Here is a 24,135-nt window from a genome sequence, read left to right as displayed (position 1 = left end):
AAAAAGAACAAGTGCCTTGGATGTAGTGTGATGTGTGAAGGGGAACTTTGCCCCTAGAAATGGGTGACCAAGCATCCCATAAGAGGTTGAGCAGTGGGACTGCGAGCAGGCCCATAACCTCTGTCCAAAAGTGGACAGGAAAGCTCTGTGGGGGGGGTGACAGAGCATGGTGTGAGGCCCAGAAGGCCAGGTAGTAGGAAAGTTATGGTGTGGTGCAACACCGTCAACAGAACATATATGTAGTCAACTGAATATCCATACATAGGACATATAAGCAACGTGTAGTATGTAGTGCATAGAAATCATGGGGAAATGTGGCAGGTGAGTGTGATAAAGTACGTATATTAAAAACAACAAAAAACAAAAACAAAAAAAAAATAAACAAAAAAAAAAACAAAAAACAAAAAAAACCCCCACAGAAATCAAGCAATCGTACACTCTAAACCGATGGAACAGGCACATGGGCCTGACCCCTAGGGAGTAGAAGGCCCCGACGACACATGAATGAGAGCCCGTGGATAGAAGTGGGTGGCGAAAACAAACATAAAATATAATGAGTGGGAACAAATAGGGGAAGGAAACCCCCGGGTATAAGTGTCGTGACCGGGCAAACAGATAAGCATATCGACCACAGGTAGATATAAGGAGGAGAGTGGCAGTTAGGTCTACGACACGACCTCTTACCCTCCGATGATCAGTGGTGGTGACGGGCAAAGGGATGGTGGAGGAAAATAAAAGGATGATAAAATAAAAAAAAGAAAAAAAAAAAAAGAAAAAAAAAAAAAAAGAAAAAAAAAAGGGGGACCGTGAGATCGAAACACATGGAAATAAAACGGTGTAAGTCCCGGAGGATGCAGGGGTAAGCGATGAGAGGCAGAGAAACAGCCAACGAGCTCAACCCGTGTCTTCTGCAGGAATCGCCGCACGGCCGCTCCTCTTTCTCCGAATCTTCGGCAACGACCAGGATCTCGCTGGATCAGAAAGCGGTTTCGGAATTGGCGTCGAGGGCTCCCAGTCCTGCACTGATGTCTCCGGTAAGTCCAGTTGCGTCAAAAAGGAATCCAGCTCGCTATGTTGGCGGAGAGTAAAGACATCCTTGTCCCTTCGAGCTATGAGCACGAATGGGAACCCCCACTGATACGGGATATTAGCCGCTCGCAATAGTACAGTGATAGGTCTAAGCGCCCTTCGTTTTTGGAGCGTGACCGGGGAGATATCTTGGAAAATGCTGATTTTCTCACCGTTGTGGTCCAGATCACCGGAGGAACGGCAGGCTCTCAGAATAGCTTCCTTAACTGAATATTCGTGTAGGCAGCAAATTACATCACGCGGTGGGGCCGAAGGGGGTCCTTTCGGGCGCAAAGCCCGGTGAGCTCTGTCGAATTGTATAGGTGAGTCAGGAGATTGTTTCAGGACACAATTAAAAATCGATTGAAGCGTGGTGCGAATATCACCCGCGACCACCGATTCAGGTATTCCCCGAACCCGGAGATTATTTCTCCTCCCTCGATTATCCAAGTCCTCCATCTGGCGGTGGAGGGCTTTGAAAGATTCCGAGTGGTCGTGTAGTGTCGTGGAAAGGGTATCGATGGCGTCGCTTGTTTTAATTTGATCTTCTTCCAGCGTAGTCACTCGATCTCCGATATGCTTGAGATCTTGTTTGATAGAACCGAGGTCGGCGCGCACATCATGAAGGGCCTGATCGAGGGCCGTATCTATCACAGAAATTAAATCAGCCTTCGTCGGCAAGCGTTGAAGGGCCTCTTGCCAAGAGTGTCCAGTGGGTTGTGCGTCTGGAAGGTTGAGATCCCGGTCCAAGGAAGCGTCGTCTGAGCAGTCACTAACTCTGCTAGAGGGAGAAGGCGCCATCTTAGATCCAGTCTCCCGCGCGGCCACATCTCGAGAACCTCGGAAAAAATGTCTCATCGAGGGGGCTGGATGCCTCTCCTGTGAGCTTGAAGGTTTCGGGGTCCCCCCCGAACGATTAGACTTCCCCATCTCTTAAGGTATCCGCAAAAAGCGTAAATTGTTCTGGTACGGTGTGCAGAGCTGCGGGTTCAAGCAGCCATCTTGGTCGAGCGCTCGTGAGTGGATCTTACACCCCTTTTTTATTTTCATTTTTGTATACATATTACACTATTGGTGTTGTTTTTTGTTTCTCCCCATGTATATGCGCTCCATGGTTGTCGTATTGTATTTCTGAGCATTTGGGGAAGAGTGTCATTGGAGGCTGCTATCTTGGGGAGTACTTAGTAATATTATTATTATTATTATTTTTATATATATTTTTTTACACCTTCGCACGTGGAATTAGGTTTGTTGTTTTTGGTCTATACCTTCATGGGTTGATGTCAGAGGAGGCCCTTGCCAGCGACCAATTGAGTTGCTCTTACGGACCTTTAACATCTTGGCACTAAAGTTGCTGCGTATTGTTACCGCATTAAAACCGTATTAACCCCCTGCAAAAAAATGAAGAAAACAAATAAACACCATGAACGTACATGAATATTCGTCCGAAAAGAACATGGAGAGGGGGCGAATATTCGTGGAATACGAAGGGGTTTTTTCCCACAAAGACTTGGCCGGTGCCTAAGTCTACTAAGGACGCTTACAGCATAGTTCATTGCGCCATCCCTAACAGCGGCGCATTTACCCTTTGTTTAATACACCCTAACGCCCTCTAGATTGTTAGCTCCTTTGAGCCGGGCCCTCCTTACCTCTTGTACCTGTAAGTCAAATTGCTATGTTATTTGCTACTTATTATGTCCTGTCTACCTATTGTACAGCGCTACAGGATATGATGGCGCTATATAAAACAATAATAATAATACAGTAAGGTCTGCAGGACGAGGATTAACTTCTTTACAATGTACGCAGGAACATGCATTGAAACGCGACAGACGGCTGATCCAGGGGAAAAAACGATCACCAATCTTGGGGTCAGGAAGGATTTTTTTTCCCTTATGAAACATAATTGGGGTTTTCTTCGCCTTCCCCTGAATCAATCCATTAATATATTATATATATATAATATAATATTAGAGAGTACAGATAAAGTGTTTTTGCCCCTTTGCTGATTGCTGATGAAAAAATAAAATTAAAAATAATACTAAAAAAAACATTCCTGTGTGATTTCTGCTTTATCATCATGCTTTTGGGGGGGGGGTGATTAAGTAACTGGAACCAGATTTACATTCTGTATCATTACTTTCCAAATACTAACCCTTTAGTAGCCCGGGGACAATATGAGTTACTCCCTGATGAGCCATTTGTTAATAGGACAGAGCAAAGAACAAGAGGTCATCCATTCAATCCACTTAAAGCAGCGAAAATGGTTTTTAATAGTACGAGCGGTAAAGATGTGGAATCCGCTCCCCAAAGAGTCTGTGTTATGAGATCCAATAGATGCCTTTAAATATGGGCTGGAGGGTTAATATCATATAATATGAGGAATATACAGGGATATAACGGGTTATAAGGACTGGATTAGTTATACAGGGGAGGGTATATAATATATAATATGAGAAATATACAGGGATATAACGGGTTATAAGGACGGGATTAGTTATACGGCCGGAGAGTATATAATATATAATATGAGGAATATACAGGGATATAACGGGTTATAAGGACGGGATTAGTTATACGGCCGGAGAGTTTATAATATATAATATGAGGAATATACAGGGATATAACGGGTTATAAGGACGGGATTAGTTATACGGCCGGAGAGTATATAATATATAATATGAGGAATATACAGGGATATAACGGGTTATAAGGACGGGATTAGTTATACGGCCGGAGAGTTTATAATATATAATATGAGGAATATACAGGATATAACGGGTTATAAGGACGGGATTAGTTATACGGCCGGAGAGTATATAATATATAATATGAGGAATATACAGGATATAATGGATTATAAGGACGGGATTAGTTATACGGCCCGAGAGTATATAATATATAATATGAGGAATATACAGGGATATAACGGGTTATAAGGGCGGGATTAGTTATACGGGCCGGAGAGTATATAATATATAATATGAGGAATATACAGGGATATAACGGGTTATAAGGACGGGATTAGTTATACGGGGAGAGTATATAATATATAATATGAGGAATATACAGGATATAACGGGTTATAAGGATGGGATTAGTTATACGGCCGGAGAGTATATAATATGAGGAATATACAGGGATATAACGGGTTATAAGGATGGGATTAGTTATACGGCCGGAGAGTATATAATATGAGGAATATACAGGATATAACGGGTTGTAAGGACGGGATTAGTTATACGGCCGGAGAGTATATAATATATAATATGAGGAATATACAGGATATAACGGGTTATAAGGACGGGATTAGTTATACGGCTGGAGAGTATATAATATATAATATGAGGAATATACAGGATATAACGGGTTATAAGGATGGGATTAGTTATACGGCCGGAGAGTATATAATATGAGGAATATACAGGGATATAACGGGTTATAAGGACGGGATTAGTTATACGGCTGGAGAGTATATAATATATAATATGAGGAATATACAGGATATAACGGGTTATAAGGACGGGATTAGTTATACGGCCGGAGAGTATATAATATATAATATGAGGAATATACAGGGATATAACGGGTTATAAGGATGGGATTAGTTATACGGCCGGAGAGTATATAATATATAATATGAGGAATATACAGGATATAACGGGTTATAAGGACGGGATTAGTTATACTGCCGGAGAGTATATAATATATAATATGAGGAATATACAGGGATATAACGGGTTATAAGGATGGGATTAGTTATACGGCCGGAGAGTATATAATATATAATATGAGGAATATACAGGGATATAACGGGTTATAAGGATGGGATTAGTTATACGGCCGGAGAGTATATAATATGAGGAATATACAGGGATATAACGGGTTATAAGGACGGGATTAGCTATAGTTTGTCGATCCAGTGAGAAATCAGAATCAAGAAGGAATTGTTCCTCTTTTAGAGGCATAATTCCCTTTCATTGCTTCAATGTGAGTGTTTTCTTCAGGGTAGGGTTGAACCTGATGGATTGGGTCATCTTCCAGCCTAAACTGAAGAAGTTGGTACGTAAGTGGAACAGCCTCTTAGCAGAGGTGGTAGAGGGTAATACAGTGAGGGGATTAAACTTGCATGGGATAGGCATACGGCTCCTGAATCTAAGGCGAGACCTAACGACTGGGGGGGGGGGCTTGGGCTGACCTGCCAGCAGATTCTATGTTCCAAAAATGTAAGAAATGTAAGATTCAGCCGATCGGCTCAGAGAAGATGAAATCATATGATTTTTTCCTGTGATCTTGTAAATCCCCTATAATCACGCAGAGATGATCCTGAGCAGGAAATAAAACGAAGGATTATGGCTGTTTAGTTTGAACAGGAAATTGGCTGCCAAAATGTACGCATCTATGCAAAGTATTTAAGGAGAAAATGTCTGGATTTTACCAGGGGAAGTACGGCTCAAGGAAGCCGCGAAATGTGAGGTATGTGGATAAGACCGGCACGGGCGAGGGAATGAACGGGAGCATAATGACAGATCTAAAATGCCCCAGGTATCGTTAAATCCTAAAATCCCCAAATAATTGTAAAAAAAAAAAAAAGTTTATAATTTTAAAGTATATCATAATTCTGCATATAAAAGGTATGAGTATAACACTGGAATGTTCTTTCATCTCAGATGCAGATTACAAGCAGATGTAAAAATTCACTCGCATGTCCTCATACTTAAACTCTAAAATGCAATGCTGAATGCCTCTACATGAATTTACCCTCCCCCAAGCCCATAAGTGGCACGTATTGTTGAACCACAAAGAGGCGTGTTGTGCTGCAGCTTCTCTCCAAGGTATCTAATTTATTTATTTTTCTTCTGTAGGTTAAATGAATGCACCACATTGTACCGCACAGCAGCACGGAGTTGAAGTCCTGAATGCGCTACAAATTTTGTCCTGCCCTGATGGGAATCGTAGTCCACAAATGCTGGTGTTACAAACAAAGGTTGTTTTTTTTTTTTTACTTTACTGTGAGGGTTGTGGATACATATAGTAGACTCCCAGCAGATGTGGAAGAGGCTTATACAGAGGGAATTAAAACATGTATGAGACAGGCATATGGCTCCTGAATCTAAAACCAAACGGAATAAGGTAAAAACAGGCGACTAGATGGAGCCGAATGGGGATGATCTGCCGGCAAATTCTATGTTTGTATCGCTTGAGTTTAAAGTTAAAGAGAATTTGTTTATAATATAAAATAATGCATTAAAAAGTGGTGAAATACACACAAGAGTATCTGTATTTGATATGGTGCTGAAGTGCTGCCCCCTGCAGTATGGAGGATGTATAACCGAGTAACTCATTCCATTCTGTGAGCATATAACATATACATGTGCTATTTAGAGTTGTGTACCGTATTTGCTCGATTATAAGACGACCCTGATTATAAGACGACCCCCCAAAATCTGAATATTAACTTAGGAAAAAAAGAAAAAGCCTGAATATAAGACGACCCTAAAGGAAAAAAGTTTTACCAGTAAATGTTAATTCATGTAAACTATTTTTTTTAATAAAAGCTATGATTGAGAAAAATATTTTTTTTGTTTTTATTTCTTGTATTTTCCAACCTGTCCCCCAGTTACGCACATCTGCCCCCAGGCTTGCCACTCCAATATGGCACTGTGGCCCATGATATGCCTTTTTGGCATATAGGGAGGTATAAGGCATTTCAGGAGGCAGAGTGGCATTAAGGGAGTTAAAAGGCATTGTATAGAGCACTCTGCCTCCAGAAATGCCTTATACCCCTATATGCCACTCTGGCATTTAGGGGGTTAAAATGCATATTATGGGGCAGAGTGGCATATAGGTGTATAAGGCATTTCAGGAGGCAGAGTGCTCTATTAAATGCCCCCTTAACGCCACTCCAGAAATGCCCTATGCCCCCATTTAACACACACACACACACACACACACACACTCTCCCCTCCCCTCCCCTCTCAGCCCTCTCTTACCGGTGCTTCCAGCCGGGGCAGCGGGTTGACGTCGCCTTCTGCTGCAGCCGGAAGGAGGTGGAGTTGGCAGCGGGGGTTTGTATCCGTCCGTCGCGTATACTTTCCCCGGCTGTCAGAGATCAGAGTTCCCCGCACCGGTGCGGGGAACTCTGATCTCTGACAGTCGGGGAAGGTTTGCGCGACGGACGCAGACAACCCCCGCTGCTAGCCACACCTCCTTCCGGCTGCAGCGGACGTTGTCTACGCGGATCGCGTAGACGTCAACCCGCTGCCCCGGCAATACAGCAGGAAGCACCGGTAAGTGTGTGTATGATGGGGGGGGGGGTGAGACAGGAGGATCCAGGTCCCCTGCAGCGGTGCGGGGGATCTGGATCTTAGTCTCCTAATCAGACTCTATTTGAGGTCTGATTAGAAGACGACCCCGATTAGAAGACGAGGGGTATTTTTCAGAGCATTTGCTCTGAAAAAAACCTCGTCTTATAATCGAGCAAATACGGTATTTGCTTTGCACTGCATGGTATTAATGGTTGCCGTTTCTGTTCCGTACATTTGCTGTGTGCATTAGTGCTGTCGGAGTTTGCGAGACAGCTGGCGGGGGTTAAGATCGTTTATCTTCGCTGCGTCCCAAGGACTGTATTATCTTGTTGTCTTTCGTGTGACAGCTGGTAAGGGTGTAGCAGGCTGACACCGCTGCTGTGATCTCTCCGCTAATTAACGCAGGGACAGGCCAATTAAACAGCAATTTACCGGTTATTTAATAATTAAAGCCCTTGGTGACAGAGAGCGCAGGTTAGGGACACAATTCACATCGGTAACGTCAGAACCTTACCTGACGGGAGACATTATCTGACACATTGTAACTCATCTTCCATCTATAACTGTAACGAGGATCTTTAATGGAAGCAGTAATAATACAGAATGTTACAGAATGGATACACTAGTAATCCGCGGCATAGTGACAAGAAGATACACTACATAATTAAATAATTGTATATATATATATATATATATATATATGTGTATTTATTAAATATATATAACATTCAACCATAATTATATAATTATGATATATATAACATATTTATATTATATCAATCTGATATATATATATAATTTTATATATATAAAAAATGATATATATATATACAGTATATATATATTAATAATATAATAGAAATATATATATATATAGTATATTAAATAATATAATATAATTATATAATTATGTAATTATGATATACAATATGTTTATATTATTATATCAATCTGATATATATAATTTTATATATATAATTATATATACACAGTATATATATATATATAAAAATATAATATATATATATATATAGTATATTATATAATATAATTATATAACTATATTTTAAAATATAATTATATAATTATATTATATAATATACTATATATATATATATATATATATATATATATATATATATCTGCAATCTATAACGGTAACAAGGATCTTTAATTGAAGAATTGATAGTACAGAATGTTACAGAATGAATAAACTAGTAATGGGCATTGTAGTGACAAAAATCATAAACTTTATAAGATTATTATATATATAATATATATATATATATTTACATACACATTCCGTTCTACCAGGTAAGCAACCTATCCAATAACCTAATAAAACCTACCTAATAATAAAAGTATCAATTAGAATTCTAGTTTCCAAATTTATATCAAATTTCAAAATAATACAATTCTACAGATTACATTTGTATCTTTTTTTCGGTCACATATAATTATGGTAATAAAATTAATATTGTGTCTTATAAACCTTTCACTTTTTGAGGAAGTTACATGAAAGGGTTAAAAGGCAGGTAAGAGCTGCCTCTCCATCAGAAGATACGGGGTAATTAAGTGCTGTGTCAGCACGGAAATAGTTCCCGCCGTGGGAGATCAGCTACGTGTGGAAAGGGAGGCCGGGATAATCACTCTAATTATTTCATTTGAAGCTACATGTTGAGGCCTGATGCCTGTCATCCCCAGCGGCTGCAGCACTGGGAGTGGAGAGTCCGCGCCGTGTATACGTGGGATCGCCGCGTGCGTGTGGAACGAGAACGCTCACAATGGGCAAAACGGGGCTTAATCCATAGAAAAGGTCCTTTCATTCAAAAAACAAAAAGGCACATTATATAATATATACATCCTGCTGGTAAAGCCGCTAGCAAATGTATATTTGTGAAGCAATACTCACCTAAATAGTGGCAGTGCTTGAAGAATTCCAATATGGCTGCCTGGTTGTTGCGCACACACATGCACGCTCACCCTGACAGCATTCTTTTCAATCCCCAAATGCTGAACACAGTCTGCGGCCTACCCGGCGGCCTTATATTTCATTTTTATCTCTATGGCTACTTAGTGTGGGCGATTAAAGACGTAACATAGCTTTTCACCCATACATGTGCACAACGTATAGGTAAAAAAGTTACCCTCTACGTAAAGTGAATCTGTTCCACTATGTGGAACGTATAATCTCGTGGAAGGAAAACCGATGACTCAGTTATACATCCTGCATACTGCAGGGGGCAGCGCTTTACATGTGCCGGTCATCCATATGGGAGATTTGTACGTGGCCAGAAGAAAAAGGCTGAGGTGGTCCACTTATCGTTCATTAAAACTATTCAAAAAATATATTGTGGCCTAAGCAGGACTGGATCCGGGGAAGGGCAGTAAAACATCTGCTGTGGCTCAGTGGGCTGATCACAAGGGGATCTCTGATGTCCAAACTGGTCCGTTTACCCTACGACATTGACTTTACCCCGTGTCGGAGATATAAAGTCATATGAAGACGGTGGTGCTAAGGGGCAGCCCTGGGTCATGAATACGGTCATACACCTCAAGAAGAACTAAAGTCCTTGTTGTGCTACAGAATCCTAGTGGCCGTATGATGAAGTGCAAGTAAAACACACTAAAGGGGGCTTCAGTCATTGGCCGAGAGTAGCCCACGGGGGGGGGGGGTAATTGCCACCCCTGCCCCGTTTGCCAGGCCTCACCTATGTCTATACATAAATAATAAGAGATTAGTATTGTAAGAAGTGCTGCGTAAATTTCTGGTGCTGTATAAATAAAAGATAATAGTAAAAAAATAATAATAATAATTCATTTTTAAAATTATTATTAATTTTAATATTAGAATTTTATTTTAATCATTTTTTTCTGTTTTATTCCCCAAGCCCATATTTTATCTATACTGGCTGGCCAATGTAAAAAATGGCCGCCGTCCACTATTTGTTGTTGTAGTGATGCGACTTAGTTTAAGGCCGACCTGTTGGCATTTCCGCATGAATTGTACCTCGCGAATATAATGATCACCTTGCTTCCCGCCGCTCGACGTGTGTATATAATTAAAACCGATTAGTTTAGTAGTGTGTAATAAATCATGTCTTGTCACCGCTTACCTAAAGAATTATGACACACAACACGGGTCAAGCAGACAGACCGACACCATCTGGGGCCACTGCGGCATCAAACTATCATTAACGGCTTAATTTCGAGTAAAAACAATAATCATAAGGCGTTTCGTGCTTAGAATTAATCTGCATCAACAGAGATTAAAGGTTTGTTACAGAACCACTCAAAATAATTAAAAAAAACACTAGAAAAAGGAAAATTAAAGTTAGATTTACACTATATGAAATGTTGTATTGTACAGCACTGCAGAATATGATGTTGCTATATAATTAAATAACAAATTAAAAATATTAATGACATTGTAAATCTGATTTTATTATGTTTTTAAAGTCATTTGTTTTTACTTTTTTTATTTAAAAAAAATACTTCTTATGGCCCAAAATTATATGGAAACTATCGTACATCATTGCAGAATATAATGGTGCTATTTAAATAATAAATATAATAATAATACAAATAATAATAATAATACAAATAATAATAATACAAATAATAATAATAATATTGTAAAATTATATGGAAACTATCGTACATCATTGCAGAATATAATGGTGCTATTTAAATAATAAATATAATAATACAAATAATAATAATACAAATAATAATAATAATAATACAAATAATAATAATAATAATAATATTGTATGATTTTTTTAAAATCAATTTTATCAATTTTTATCAACTCACTGTATTAGCCTTCACCACTTCTGCTGGGAGACTGTTCCACTTATATACCACCATCTCAGTAAACTAAATTATAAGTAATTACTGCTAGTTTAATAATATAAAAAATAAAATTATTTGCCATTTGCACTATCCTGGCTTATTTGGAAGTTGCTGAAAGTTCCCTTTTCTTAGTAAATATTTAACATACTGTTACGTCATTCAGTGGTTGGTAAGTAGGTTCCGGCCTCATGTTCCATAGAATTAGTGACAAGCAAATTTTTATTCCATTAAAATAATTTCGCTATAAAATAAATGCCATGAACATATTTTTTTAACAGCAAAATCACAAGTAGGAACAATATGGCAATTTTGATTTTTTTCTCCTCCATCATCAGCAAACTAATGGTCCATTTTAAGTCATATGGAACATTATTCAACTAAAAGAACAGAGAAAATTATCCATAATTCAAAAGAAAATACAAAGTAACCAGAGAAAAACAGAGAATCGCAAAAAATCTTTATTTTTTTTCAAAATAAAAATATATATTTTTTTTATTTTTCAAAATTCAATTTTTTTTTTAGATAATTACTAAAAATGAAAAATAAATGACATTGGATTTTCTAAACTTTGATTCAAGAAGGTTAATTAGAGGATTTAAGACATAAAAAAATGTAATTACGTTTTAACAATTTCAAATGCATTAAAAAAAAATAAAAAGAAAAAAAAAAATTAAATGTTGAAAAGAAACAATTATATCAATTATCTTTTGAAACCGCGGCCCCCAGCGCTTAGTAATTGCGAGACGATGACTTTTGGTCTGTAGAGAGACGGTCTTCAGCTCCGAGCCCCCAAGGCACATAAAAAGCAGATGGTAAAAAAAGCCATTATACTAAATGGGAGATCTACCGGGAATTATACATTTGGAAAAGCGACATTAACAAAGCGCAGAGAGCTCGTTAATCAAGGGAACATTTTAGATAAAAAAAAATATCGGCGCTGTCAAAATAATTTTACGGGAAACAAAAATGAAAGAAACAACATGATTATTATTTTTTTTTTTGATAAAGAATTCAATACTTTAATGTGGAATGTGAATTAAAGTTTAGAATTAACATGGTTAAAAAAAAAGATATATAATTATAACAAAAAAAACCAAACACTTGGATTAAATACCCAAAAAACTAGTATTTTTTATATTTTCTGGAAAGAAGAAAATGTGATAAATTATATTGTCTATACAACATAGCTAAAAATATATTTTTAGCTATAAGTAAATAAGTAAATTCAGAAACAACATGGCCGAATATATATATAAAAAAACATAAAAAATATATAAAATTATGATCAAAAATATTATATATATATTTTTTTAAATAATTCAATATTTTTGGGGAATATAAATTAAAGTTTAGAAACAACAGGATTAAAAAAAATCTAATTTCAATTATTTTATTGGAAATGTAAATTACATTTTTTTATTGACCTAAATGACATGGAGTATTTTCATTTTACAAGGAAGATCAGTATAGCTTTGGTCATAGAGGAAATGGAAGATATGTTTTATTGGGCCAATATATTGAAATACGTATTTTAATGTGAATAACGGACTTTATTTTAATGTGAATAACAGGATAGTTTTGCTTATCTGGATTTTGACCCTTGGTGTGAACTTTGACGTTCAACCTGGTTTACCCCTTTGTACTACGATTGATTTGGTTCTTCTGTACTCTGTACTTTGACCCGTTTGACTCCCATTTCGGATTATGATTTGGTTCTGTGCTATTATTCCCCCTTCAGGTTGTGCTGCAGACCCCCTTGTCATCTGCGTGTTCTACAAACTCCATTGTATTCTGCTTGTGCCTGCCTATTCTACAGACTTCGTTGCTGTGAACCTGTTCTTAGACGTCCTGTGTTTTCCAGTTGTGCCTACAGATGGCGCCAAAGGGAATTACTAAGGCTATTGCAGACAGTCGTCTGCAACTCAACACAGCAATACACGTGTGACTCCAGCTGAGATCCTGCCTCTGCACAGGGACTTCAGCCTGGCCCTGCAACTCGGCCCTGGAGTGTTTCCTTCCAGAATATTATTAACTATAAAAAGAGTTACATTGCACGACCCATGGAAGTTTGTTTTCTCCTTGATCCTTGAGAACCCCAGTGCTCCATAAACTCAGTTATGTTGGTCATCATTGACATTGTGCCCCAATAAACTCCCTTTATCTGACAATCCGGAGGACATTGTTGTTCTCATTCACGTGATATTTTGGGTGACTTTCTCTGATCAAACAGCACACTGAGTTGATGCTTTGTGGCAATTCTAATGAAGTCCGTTCCTCCATAGACTTTGGTTAGTCCGAAGGTCTGACTGGGTGATTAAAAACTGAGCCATTCTATGGTTTACCACAGCCAGTATGATAAGGATAAGTCATGGTGTTTGTCTAGTTAGTAGATTGGTCTCATATAGCATCTAATTTTTTAATGCAACACTATTAGTACAATAATTTGGTGGGAATACGCTAAACTGGCAATAAATAAATAAATACATTAAATATAATAATAATAATAATAATAATAATAATAAAAAAAAAAATTAAAAAATAAAATAAAAATAATATTAATAATAAAAAAAAAATATATATATATATCTGTCATGCATAATTTCCAAAATAAGATGTCTACTCAAGTGTTAAAAATTGTGAAAAACATTTGTAGTTCTTAATAAATAAACAACCATAGGGCATAAACCCTGATGCTTCGGAGTGAGGAGCCTGACACCTAGTGGTCAAATGATATACTACGGTATGATCTACAGTGCCTACATAATAATTATCCATCTGTCTGGCAATCCATTCATCAATCTTACTACAATGGTTTGTACATCTTTGTATAAAAAGAAATACCATTACATAAGTTATGGTGGGTAAAAGGTGATGGAAACCCTTCCACTTAAATTTAAGGGGTAGTAGAAGTATTATTAAACACTCATCTACAGACACCAGACAAACCAGAAGGCTTGTTTTTCCCTCAGAAATAAAGGCTGTCTTGTACAGCGGGCAATTACTTTCAAGGGATCCATGTATAAAGTGGATATAGAGGCAAAGGTGATAATTGTTAACCTTATTTGCATGCGCCTACCCAGAATCCCTTGTGGTTGTGGAAGCGCCATGAGATTTGTGAGGGAAAAACAAGCCTTCTGGCTTGTCTGGTGTCTGTAGATGAGTGTTTAATAATACTTCTACTACCCTATAAAAAGAAAGTGAGATGAGTCACTAAGTATGTATTAATATATCGTAATGTTCAGCTGGTGATAACAATTGTGACATACATTTTTGGTGACACTTGTGTAGCACTTAAATAAGCTATGGACTATATAATAGTGCGCATGGATACGGTGCTTTGGCATGCATTTGAAGTCCGTCTAACCCACCATATTTCACCTCGAGCAATGAGCTTCCCACCAGAAAATCTATATCTGACTGACTATATCTGTCTCTATTATTATTATTTATTGTTTTATATAGCGCCATCAAATCCCGTAGCGCTGTACAATGGGTAGACAGCACATAACAAGTAGTATGTAACATAACAAGTTGACTTACAGAGACAACAGGTGAGGAGGGCCCTCTCATTTACAAGCGTTTAGGCGGTGTGTGTGTCTGAGACATACACAAAATCCAGAATCAAGTGATCATAAACCTTTGTATTTTAAGAAAAGCTGACTTCTAATGATCTTACAGGTGTTAAAAATGAGGAGGAAACTCATGAAATTGCAATATACCCGTATTTGCTCGATTATAAGACAAGTTTTTTTTCACAGCACATAGGCCAAATAGGGGCATTACTATAGGCAGAGTGGCATATAGGGGGTTAAAAGCCATTTCTGTAGATATAGTAGCATATAGGGAGTTAAAAGGCATATCAGGGAGGCAGAGTGGCATATAGGGGGTTAAAAGCCATTTCTGTAGGCAGAGTGGCATATAGGGAGTTAAAAGGCATATCAGGGAGGCAGAGTGGCATACAGGGGGTTAAAAGGCATATCAGGGAGGCAGAGGCATACAGGGGGAGGGCAGAGCGGCAAGCCTGGGGGGGGATAACTGGGGGGCAGGTTGGGAAATAAAAGGAAATAAAAACAAAAATGTTTTTTTTCTCAATCATAGTTTTTTTATATATATATATATATATATAAAAATTACTAGTAAAACATTTTTCCTATAGGGTAGTCTTATAGTCAGGCTTTTTCTTTTTTTCCCCCTAAATTAATGTTAACATTTTGGGGGGGGGTCGTCTTATAATCGAGCAAATACGGTATATAGATGTACAAAGTTGAAAGGCCAGGGCTCAAGGAGATTCTTATTTCTATCCGTACTTCGACCCCGTTCCCAGATATTATCTTCACGGAGAAGTTCTGGGCACATTATTATTATTATTTTTTGTTTTATATAGCACCACCATACTCCATAGCGCTGTACATTACCCAATAATGTGCAATAGCTTATGGTATCTGTGCACTTATTCGAATTGGAGGCACGGAGAACGCAGAAATCTTTCTTCTCAAGAGTTTCTTCAGTTCCTCCTTGTAATTTGTTTAAAATGTGTTCCATTGTTTAAAGAAGGCTTTATGGGCGAAAGACGGTGAGGGTAGGAAAGCTGTGTGAGTGAATGACAGGGGTAGGAATGAGTGAATGACAGGGGTAGGAATGAGTGAATGACAGGGGTAGGAAGGCTGTATGGGTGAAACAACATCATAGGAAGCTATATGGGTGCAATACTGGAGTAGGAAGGCTGTATATGTAAAAGACGGGGGGGCGGTAGGAAGGCTGTATGGGTGAAAGATGGGGGGGTAGGAAGGCTATATGAGTGAAAGGCGGGGTGGAAGGAAGGCTGCATATGTGAAAGATGGGGGTAGGCTTGGCGCCCACGATTGTAAGTCTTGCAGGGGGTCCCGGCATTTTTTCTTACTCTACTGATTAAAAAATATTCCCTGATTTAATTTGAAAGTTTTTTTCAGCCAATCTATTGACAGGGAACAGATGAAGAAGGCTAAGCGGCAGCCATGACAGTTTCTTCTATGACCGCCCTGGCTCCTCTCGTAATCTAATGCCATATAGAAGACCCAATATTCATTATTAATATTTGGCTTGAGGGGGTCATGAAGATTTATACCTTGGGGTATCTCAATTACTCCCAGTAGAGGTGGTAGCAGTAAGATAAGGACCTAGTAAGGTTCGTGGTCTTGTAGTAGCCTAGATAAAGTAAACGAACAATTAGCTTATCATGGGTCTTGTCTTAGATTCAGGAGCCGCATGCCTATCCCATGCATGTTTAAAAACCCTGAGTTAGCCTCTACCACTTCTGCTGGGAAGCTTTTCCACTTATCCACCACCGATGTTTGCTTAATCCTTTAAAAAGTTTTAATGCCACTTAATATATATCATATCACATTATTACATGTACGATATGCTCTGGTATGACGCTACAGCCAAACGCCCGGTCAGGAGTGTGTGTTTTGCAGACGGAAGCTGACGCTGTGACTATTGCAGCAATTATCTTTCCAGCTAATTGGGGACCTCCCTTCCAATAACAATATAATGGCAAGTGCAAAATATTAACGACAATTATGAGCCTTCTCCCGCGGGGGCTTAACACCGAACCCCGGAGAAGGTCGATAATGTATATATAACCCCGCCGCTAACCTACAGGACTTACTCTGACGCAGGGGTCTCTTCATATACAGGTAAGAGCAGTGACTGCATGTCACAGATTGGATCATAGATGCCCAGGTAGGTACAGAAAGAGTTAATACCATTTTGCCTCAGTGTTTTTACCCCAATTTTTAGGGTCTCGGGGTAAATGGGCAGAAGCTCAGGGTCACATAGTCCATATTCTAACATAGGTGACTTTGTAATGGGGCTATCAAGGGGTTAATAGTCAAAAAATATCAGGGGCGAGGGAATTTATATATATATATATATTTTTTTAGGTAGGTAGATTTTTTTTTGGTACAGAAACAGAATAATATTATTTACTACTTTTTTAGACTATTCTAGAAGAGGAGATGGAGATTTTAAGTCAAAGGGGACCCCCCTTTCATTGGGCAAAACACAGAAAAATGATGAGAAAAATCTTCCAGGACCACAGGAGTCTCTTGTTCAGATGGAAATGATTTGAGGAAGAGACCACTGAGGTCCCAAAAGTTTATGAGATTCTACATGTTTTTCTATGTTTATCCAACGAAACATATTATCCAACGAAACATATACGTTTCAGCGAAATAACCCATTAAATAAAAAAATAAAATAAAACTTTTTGGAAAATATCCCAAATTCTGAAAATATTTCAATTATAATTCTGTATGCTCCGGTAAAAATATGAGGAGGTTTGTTTTAATTCTTAATAATTTACTTCATTTTACGTTACAATTTATCAATAAGAAGTTGAAAGAATAACTAATTTAACTCAATGATAATTTAACCAATTACCAGCTGGCTCTGGTTTTAGTAAGTTAAAAAAAAAATTACACAAATTGCAATAATTTTAACATTTGGGAGCATTTCTATTTCAATTAAACATATTTATTTACAAATAAAAAAATAATAATAGAAAACATACAAAAATATCCTTTTTTTAATCAAGAGAATGAGTTGAACATTATCCAGCGATTTACAGGTAAAAAAAATTACATCATTTTAATGAAAATAAAATATTTTATTACACTTATCTAAGTTATGAGTCCCTGTAAATTGTAAAAACCTCTGATCTATCTGATAAATATCCGCTAAAATTAATATAGTGACCTAGTTACTCAGTTTGACAGATGACTTAATATTCATCAAGTTCATCCCTTCTGAGTTACCCATACCCTGTTCAACAAGAAGGCAAAAATAAAATAAAAAAATAGACTTTTATCTAATATTCTCCTAAAAAAACCCCTTCTTGATCCCAGCTTTTGCTGCGATCAACATTATCTATAATAAGTAAAATTATTATTTTTATGACTTTTTTTCTAGTTTTGCCTGAATATGTAAAGATTATTAAGCCCTTTCATTCTGTGTTTGTCACCCTATTACCCCCTCTCTGGTTCTCCGGCCTGATGAACCTAATTAAGCTCAATTTCTCAAAATTTTAATAATTTGTTGGTTTTGATAAAATGTAACATTTTACATGTAGATAATTTGCCTGCAGTACTCCCCCTTGCCTTCTGATTATGTGGGGGCGCTGTTTAGCATCACTCTCAAGGTAACATTGTATCCCAATTTAAGGAACCTGTTGTATAAAGCAAACTATGTAAATGATGTATTGTTATATTTTTTATGTCTTTCTCCAACTATCTCTCTCCAGCATGGTCCTAGCAGTTTACTTCTACCTCCATGCTGTTTTTTCACCAGTCTCCGTTGCTCATCCTCAGCCTTGCGCCCTCTCGAGTCCTCAGCAGAAGGGGTATATACAAAATGGGGATTTAATGATGGCTGGGTTCTTCCCAATACACACTTCATGGAAGTATAGGAGGTATTCATTCAAAGAGAAAAGCCTGCCCGTTGCCTGCGAATTGTAAGTCTCATTCATGGAGAACCTCTCGTGTTCCTTCTAATCTGTGCAACCATCTTTATTAGATAATATTCAAAGTGCGAACGGCATGAAGTATTCAAGATTGGACACTCCAATGTGTGGTGGAGTCTAACACCATCTAAAAGGACCAGGTCCATGAAGGTCCAAGGTCCAAGTTCAAGTCCATGAAGGCCCACCAGTCACAGTGAGGCTCAGAGACCTCGACACCAATAGATACTAAAATGTTATTATTTTTCAATTAATAAATTCAGTTCTTAATTAGATATCACCTGTTATATTATGTTATAACGAAATATTGATACCATTATTATGTAGAGTGATTCCAAAATTGTGTTTTCATGCTTGAAAGATATTTGTTATTTCAACTGAACATTTTTACTTTGTCTGATTAAAAAAAAGATACTTTTTAAATTATATTGTTAAATATTATATTACATACTCATGTAAATGCTGAGGCTAAAGACGAAGTGTACTATGATTGGACATTCTCTGTATATATTGCCCACCATAACCAATAATTTGGCTATGATAAATATTGTGTGCAAGGCGGAGAGGTGCTGCTGGATAGTGTTAGATGCATTTTTACATTTCCTAACTGTATTGGTCTCTATACCACTGCTGGGAGGCTGTTCCACTTATCTACCAGCCTCTTAGTAAAATAAAACTTCCTTACATTCCATCTAAGCCTCAAAAAAAGATGTTTTCTTAACTAAAACTTTAACTTTAATGATCTATCCAAGCTGTCTCCAAACATATTACTTTGGGAAACCACTGATCTGGACGACTAGAACATTTTTGCTGCCGAATGACTAGTAATGAGTAATTTTATAAATGGAACATTTTTTTAATGTCCTTCACCGGTTTTCTCTCTTTTCCAGGTACAGCACTATGTCGTACAGTTGGATGCAGACTATGATATTTGCCATTGATGAAATTAACCAGAACCACAATTTGCTTCCTAACATCTCCCTGGGGTACCATATTTTCGATAGCTGTGTCCACTTATCTGAGGTTCTTTCTGGAACCTGGCAGACCCTTTCTGGAGAAGACCATAGTGTTCCCAACTACCAGTGCCAGCCCCGCGTGCCTCTTGCTGTCATCGGGGATGCCTTCTCCACAACGTCTATGGCAATGGCCACTCTACTGGGTGTATATAAATATCCTCAGGTAAAAACACAGACAAACAACAAAAAACCTGTTGTTTGATCACGATCTTTCTAGTCCGTTCTCCTAACCCATTTTCCCATCTTTCTTTTATGCCTCCTTGATACTTATGACCTACATTTTTAAAAGGATGTTACAATGATAAAAGAGGAATTTAAACCTTTTATTGTCACAATTTAGGATTTTAAAGGTACTACATTACAAGAGCTTGCAATCTAAGTGAAATCATCTATATGATGTGGATAATGTAATTAAAGGGGACAATGCAGTAGCCTTTAATGATTTTTAGGACAATTGGCCCAAATGTGAGCTTCCATTGTGCACACATTATGTTGATTTTAATATATATATATATATATATATATATATATATATATATAGATATATTGATATATTGCTTTTCAGAACCACGGTTTAGGATTATTTCAGGTATAAAACTGTAAAATGTAGAATTTATGAAAAGCAACATATCCCCTTGAAGGACCTCTTTAAAATTTGAAGAGCAGAGAAGGGGGGAATAAGTTTGGCAGGGAATTTTACATAATGGAAGGTGCATGAGATAAATGAATATATTGATGTCATGGTGGACCTCTCTATTCACCGTGGTGGACCTCTCTATTCTCTAACATGGCCACCAGGTGGGAACAAAGGATTCTTCTTCCAGAGGTTGAAAAATGCTTAATTCGTTGGTGGAAACATAATCATTTGTTGTCTTGATATTAATCAAACTCCTGTTACGTCATATGATAACTTAATTACATTGGCCATTTGTCTGTATCCCAGGTAAGCTACACTGCTTCTGCACCCTCTCTCAGCAATCGCTTCCTCTACCCTTCATTCTTCCGCACCATCCCCAACGATAACACACAAGCTCTTGCCTTGGCCAAGTTGGTGTCATTCATGGGATGGAACTGGGTTGGCTTGCTGTCTCTTGATGATGATTATGGAGTTTTGGGGTCTCAAATTCTGAAAGAAGAACTCCAGAAATTAGGAGTATGTCTGGCTTATCACGAGGTGTTCGGAAAAGGAACGTCTCCCGAAAAGATGAAGTCCATTGTAGATATCGTTAGGCAATCAACTGCTAAGGTGGTCATCATCTTCTCTCGGGATCCCTTTATAAATATGCTGTTAGAGTTGTTGGAAAATAAGGACCCCGGGAAGATTTGGGTGGCCTGTAATGGGTGGTCAAACTCCCCAATCGCTTCTGTGACCCAGTTTAGCCGTACAATGATGGGAACCCTGGGCTTTTCATTGCATGAAGCAGAAATAACGGGATTCAAGGACTTTTTACTTTCCATTCGCCCATCGACTGCCCTCCCAAACGATATCTTCATACAGACGTTCTGGGAAATTGTACACAGTTGCCGTTGGAATGATGCACAGAATGGGAGTGTTCTGTGCACAGGGGAGGAAAAACTGGAAAGATTTACCGGCAAAGATTATGAATTCGATGAGTTTGACTTCAGGTCCCACTATACGATATACAATGCAGTGTACGCGGTGGCCTATGCCCTCCATGCATACTTGAGTGCATGTGGTAAAAAATGTAGAGATTTCCGAACCATTAAACCATGGCGGGTAAGTAAATGACAATGAAAATATATCTTAATATTCATTTCTCAATTGTATTTAGATTTATAGTGTCCAACTACTTTTATGTATTCACACTGTTTATTAAAATACTTTGTTTCATGAACATGACTATGTCTTCTCATGTTGGGGTATTTAGATGGGCATTAGCTGCCCTCAACCCCACCAACAGCACAACACCTCCACCTCACTCTCACCCTGGTCTCTGGGTAGCTGACGCTGACTAATGGAGCTCAATAAGTTATTGTTCAGACCCAATGAGCCAGGAGACGGGTAACTAGACTGCTTGGGACAAGAGAAATGAAGGATGGAGACACCAGAGATGGAGAACAAGCGTGACCTGCTGTTAGGATTGTGCCCATGTAGCATCATGGACATACCTGGGAACCTGTGGGGTCCAGCTACCCAGAGCCTTCCCTTACGGGACATCAGTGGGCAGTCCCGCTGAAGTCACGGGTGGTCCCACCGACGTCGGTGGGGGTTTCCACCGACGTTGTTGTTGGCGTTCCCACTGACATGGCGGGAGACACCCCAATTTAAAGGGGAAATGGGCTTTAAAAGGGGAAAGCCCGGCTTCTCCTGGAGTCTCGAGGTTATTTCTTTCCTTATTAAGTTCAAGGCATTTGAACAGAAATTGTGGACATTTACTTTCATTAAGAAAATATTTTGGAAATTGCAGCTGAAATTGAAAACTTCTCAGATGCTTATGATTTTTACATCTCAAATCAGTTCAACTTATGTAGTATGGAAACCAATGTTCCTCATGAAAACATGAGCCTCCTTCTCTTCTACTGCGATAGGTTGTTCATTACTTGAAAGATGTCTATTTTGAAAACAAGATGGGTGATGAGATATACTTTGACCAGAACGGAGACCCACCAACTGACTACGATCTTGTGAACTGGCACCGAACTTCTGACGGTTCTATTAAGTTTGTGAAGGTCGGTAGATACAACATGCGAGAAACGGAAGCAAATGAGTTAAGCATCAATATCTCAGCCATCCAGTGGATTACAGGAGACGAGGAGGTAATATTTCTGAACAGGGATATGTGAGCTTTGAGTACATTGGGAATTTTGATAAATTGGCTCATTCTGCCCTAATTTTGTATTTAGAGATGGGACAGATAGCTCGGGCTGTCCTCTCTCCATATATCCAGGGGGCAGATAACCAAGTATGTCCTTTCTTCTTACCCTTCTTTTTCTCTGTCCCTCAGATCCCTCGTTCCATGTGCAGTGAAAGCTGTTCTCCCGGATTTCGGAAAGCTCCTCAAAAGGGTCGACCTTCTTGCTGCTTTGACTGTATCCCGTGTTCAGAAGGAGAAATATCCAACCAGACAGGTACAGCCAGTGCCTATTAAGTGTTTTTTTTTTAGTGTACAGACAAAATGTAGGAATTGGAAAAATTTGAGACTGATCTTATTTAATATTCTACAATCAATGACTGTTCAAGTCATTACAGAAATTAATAAATCTTGAAAAATGTTTGTTTTTCAGATTCGAGAAACTGTTTTGCTTGCTCTGCTGAGACATGGCCCAATGAGAACAAAACAAGGTGCGCCCCAAAGCTTATAGAGTACCTCTCATTTTGGGAACCACTGGGAATGGCCCTCTTTTTGGCTGTAATCTTTGCATCGTTGTCAACAGTAACAATCTTGTGCGTCTTCTACAAGAACAAAGACACAGCCATTGTGAAAGCCAACAATCGAGATCTTACCTATGTCCTCCTAAATTCCTTGAGTCTGAGTTTCCTCTGTCCTCTGCTGTTTATAGGGGAACCTCATAGATTAACTTGCATTTTCCGCCAAGTGGCTTTTGGGGTCATCTTTGTCCTCAGTGTTTCGTCCGTCTTGGCCAAGACCATCATGGTTGTCATTGCTTTCAGCGCTACCAAACCTGGTAGCAACATGAGGATGTGGCTGGGACCCAGAGTCCCAGCATCAACTGTGTCCATCTGTACCCTTCTTCAGATATTCATCTGTAGCTACTGGGTACTCACATGTCCTCCTTTCCCTGAGAGAAACATGAATATCAAGGTAGGAGTGATAATACTCCAGTGTAATGAATGCTCGGACACTTTGCTGTGGTGCATGTTGGGTTACATGGCGTTCTTAGCCTGTGTCAGCTTCATGGTCGCTTTTCTGGCCAGGAAATTACCGGACAGCTTCAACGAAGCCAAATGGATCACGTTCTCCATGCTGATCTTCCTGAGTGTTTGGATCTCCTTTATCCCTGCCTACCTAAGCACTCAGGGAAAGTACATGGTGGCCGTAGAGATATTTGGAATCACATCTTCCGGCGCTGGAGTTCTAAGTTGTATTTTCCTCCCCAAAACATACATAATATTATTTAGACCCGACCTCAACACTCGTGAGAACCTTCTTGGAAAAGGGTCAACTATGAGAACAAACATGTAACTTCTATCAGCGTGAAGAAGATATTTTCATATATTACATACAGAGTCACCCGCAGATACGTCGATAGACAACATAATAATATGAATTATAAAAAATTATAAATAAAATTGTTGAATCCTCTGCGTAGTTTATATGTGTTTCATATGTTATTGAGTCATTCTGTATAGTTCGTAGCTGAGAACAGTCCAAGACACAAACAGAGATTCTAGGTTTTTACCACCGTTGGC

The 24,135-nt window shown here is 38.5% G+C and overlaps 1 protein-coding gene across 1 annotated transcript; it reads left to right on the top strand.

The window, feature by feature from the left end:
* Nucleotides 1-16,944: 16,944 nt before the first annotated feature.
* On the top strand, nt 16,945-23,908 carry LOC149275306 (extracellular calcium-sensing receptor-like). The gene is made up of 6 exons (XM_089504840.1): nt 16,945-16,952; nt 19,617-19,905; nt 20,686-21,480; nt 22,293-22,520; nt 22,709-22,832; nt 22,989-23,908. Exons 1-6 carry the CDS (start codon nt 16,945-16,947, stop codon nt 23,906-23,908), a joined length of 2,364 nt encoding a protein of 787 aa, XP_089360966.1.
* The last annotated feature ends 227 nt before the right edge of the window (nt 23,909-24,135 follow it).

The sequence above is a fragment of the Sceloporus occidentalis genome, unplaced genomic scaffold (assembly GCF_023333645.1).
Source record: "Sceloporus occidentalis isolate IW3139 unplaced genomic scaffold, rSceOcc1.0.p SCAF_292, whole genome shotgun sequence".
In the NCBI taxonomy this organism is placed as follows: domain Eukaryota; kingdom Metazoa; phylum Chordata; class Lepidosauria; order Squamata; family Phrynosomatidae; genus Sceloporus; species Sceloporus occidentalis.
Note: the sequence above shows the minus strand (reverse complement) of the source record. Positions and strands in the feature narration are given on the sequence as shown.

Excerpts from the sequence above, each read along its gene's own strand:
- LOC149275306 (XM_089504840.1), top strand. Across the intron at positions 19,906-20,685 it reads GTGTATATAAATATCCTCAG|GTAAGCTACACTGCTTCTGC; the intron begins GTAAAAACACAG and ends TCTGTATCCCAG. Across the intron at positions 22,521-22,708 it reads GGATTACAGGAGACGAGGAG|ATCCCTCGTTCCATGTGCAG; the intron begins GTAATATTTCTG and ends TCTGTCCCTCAG.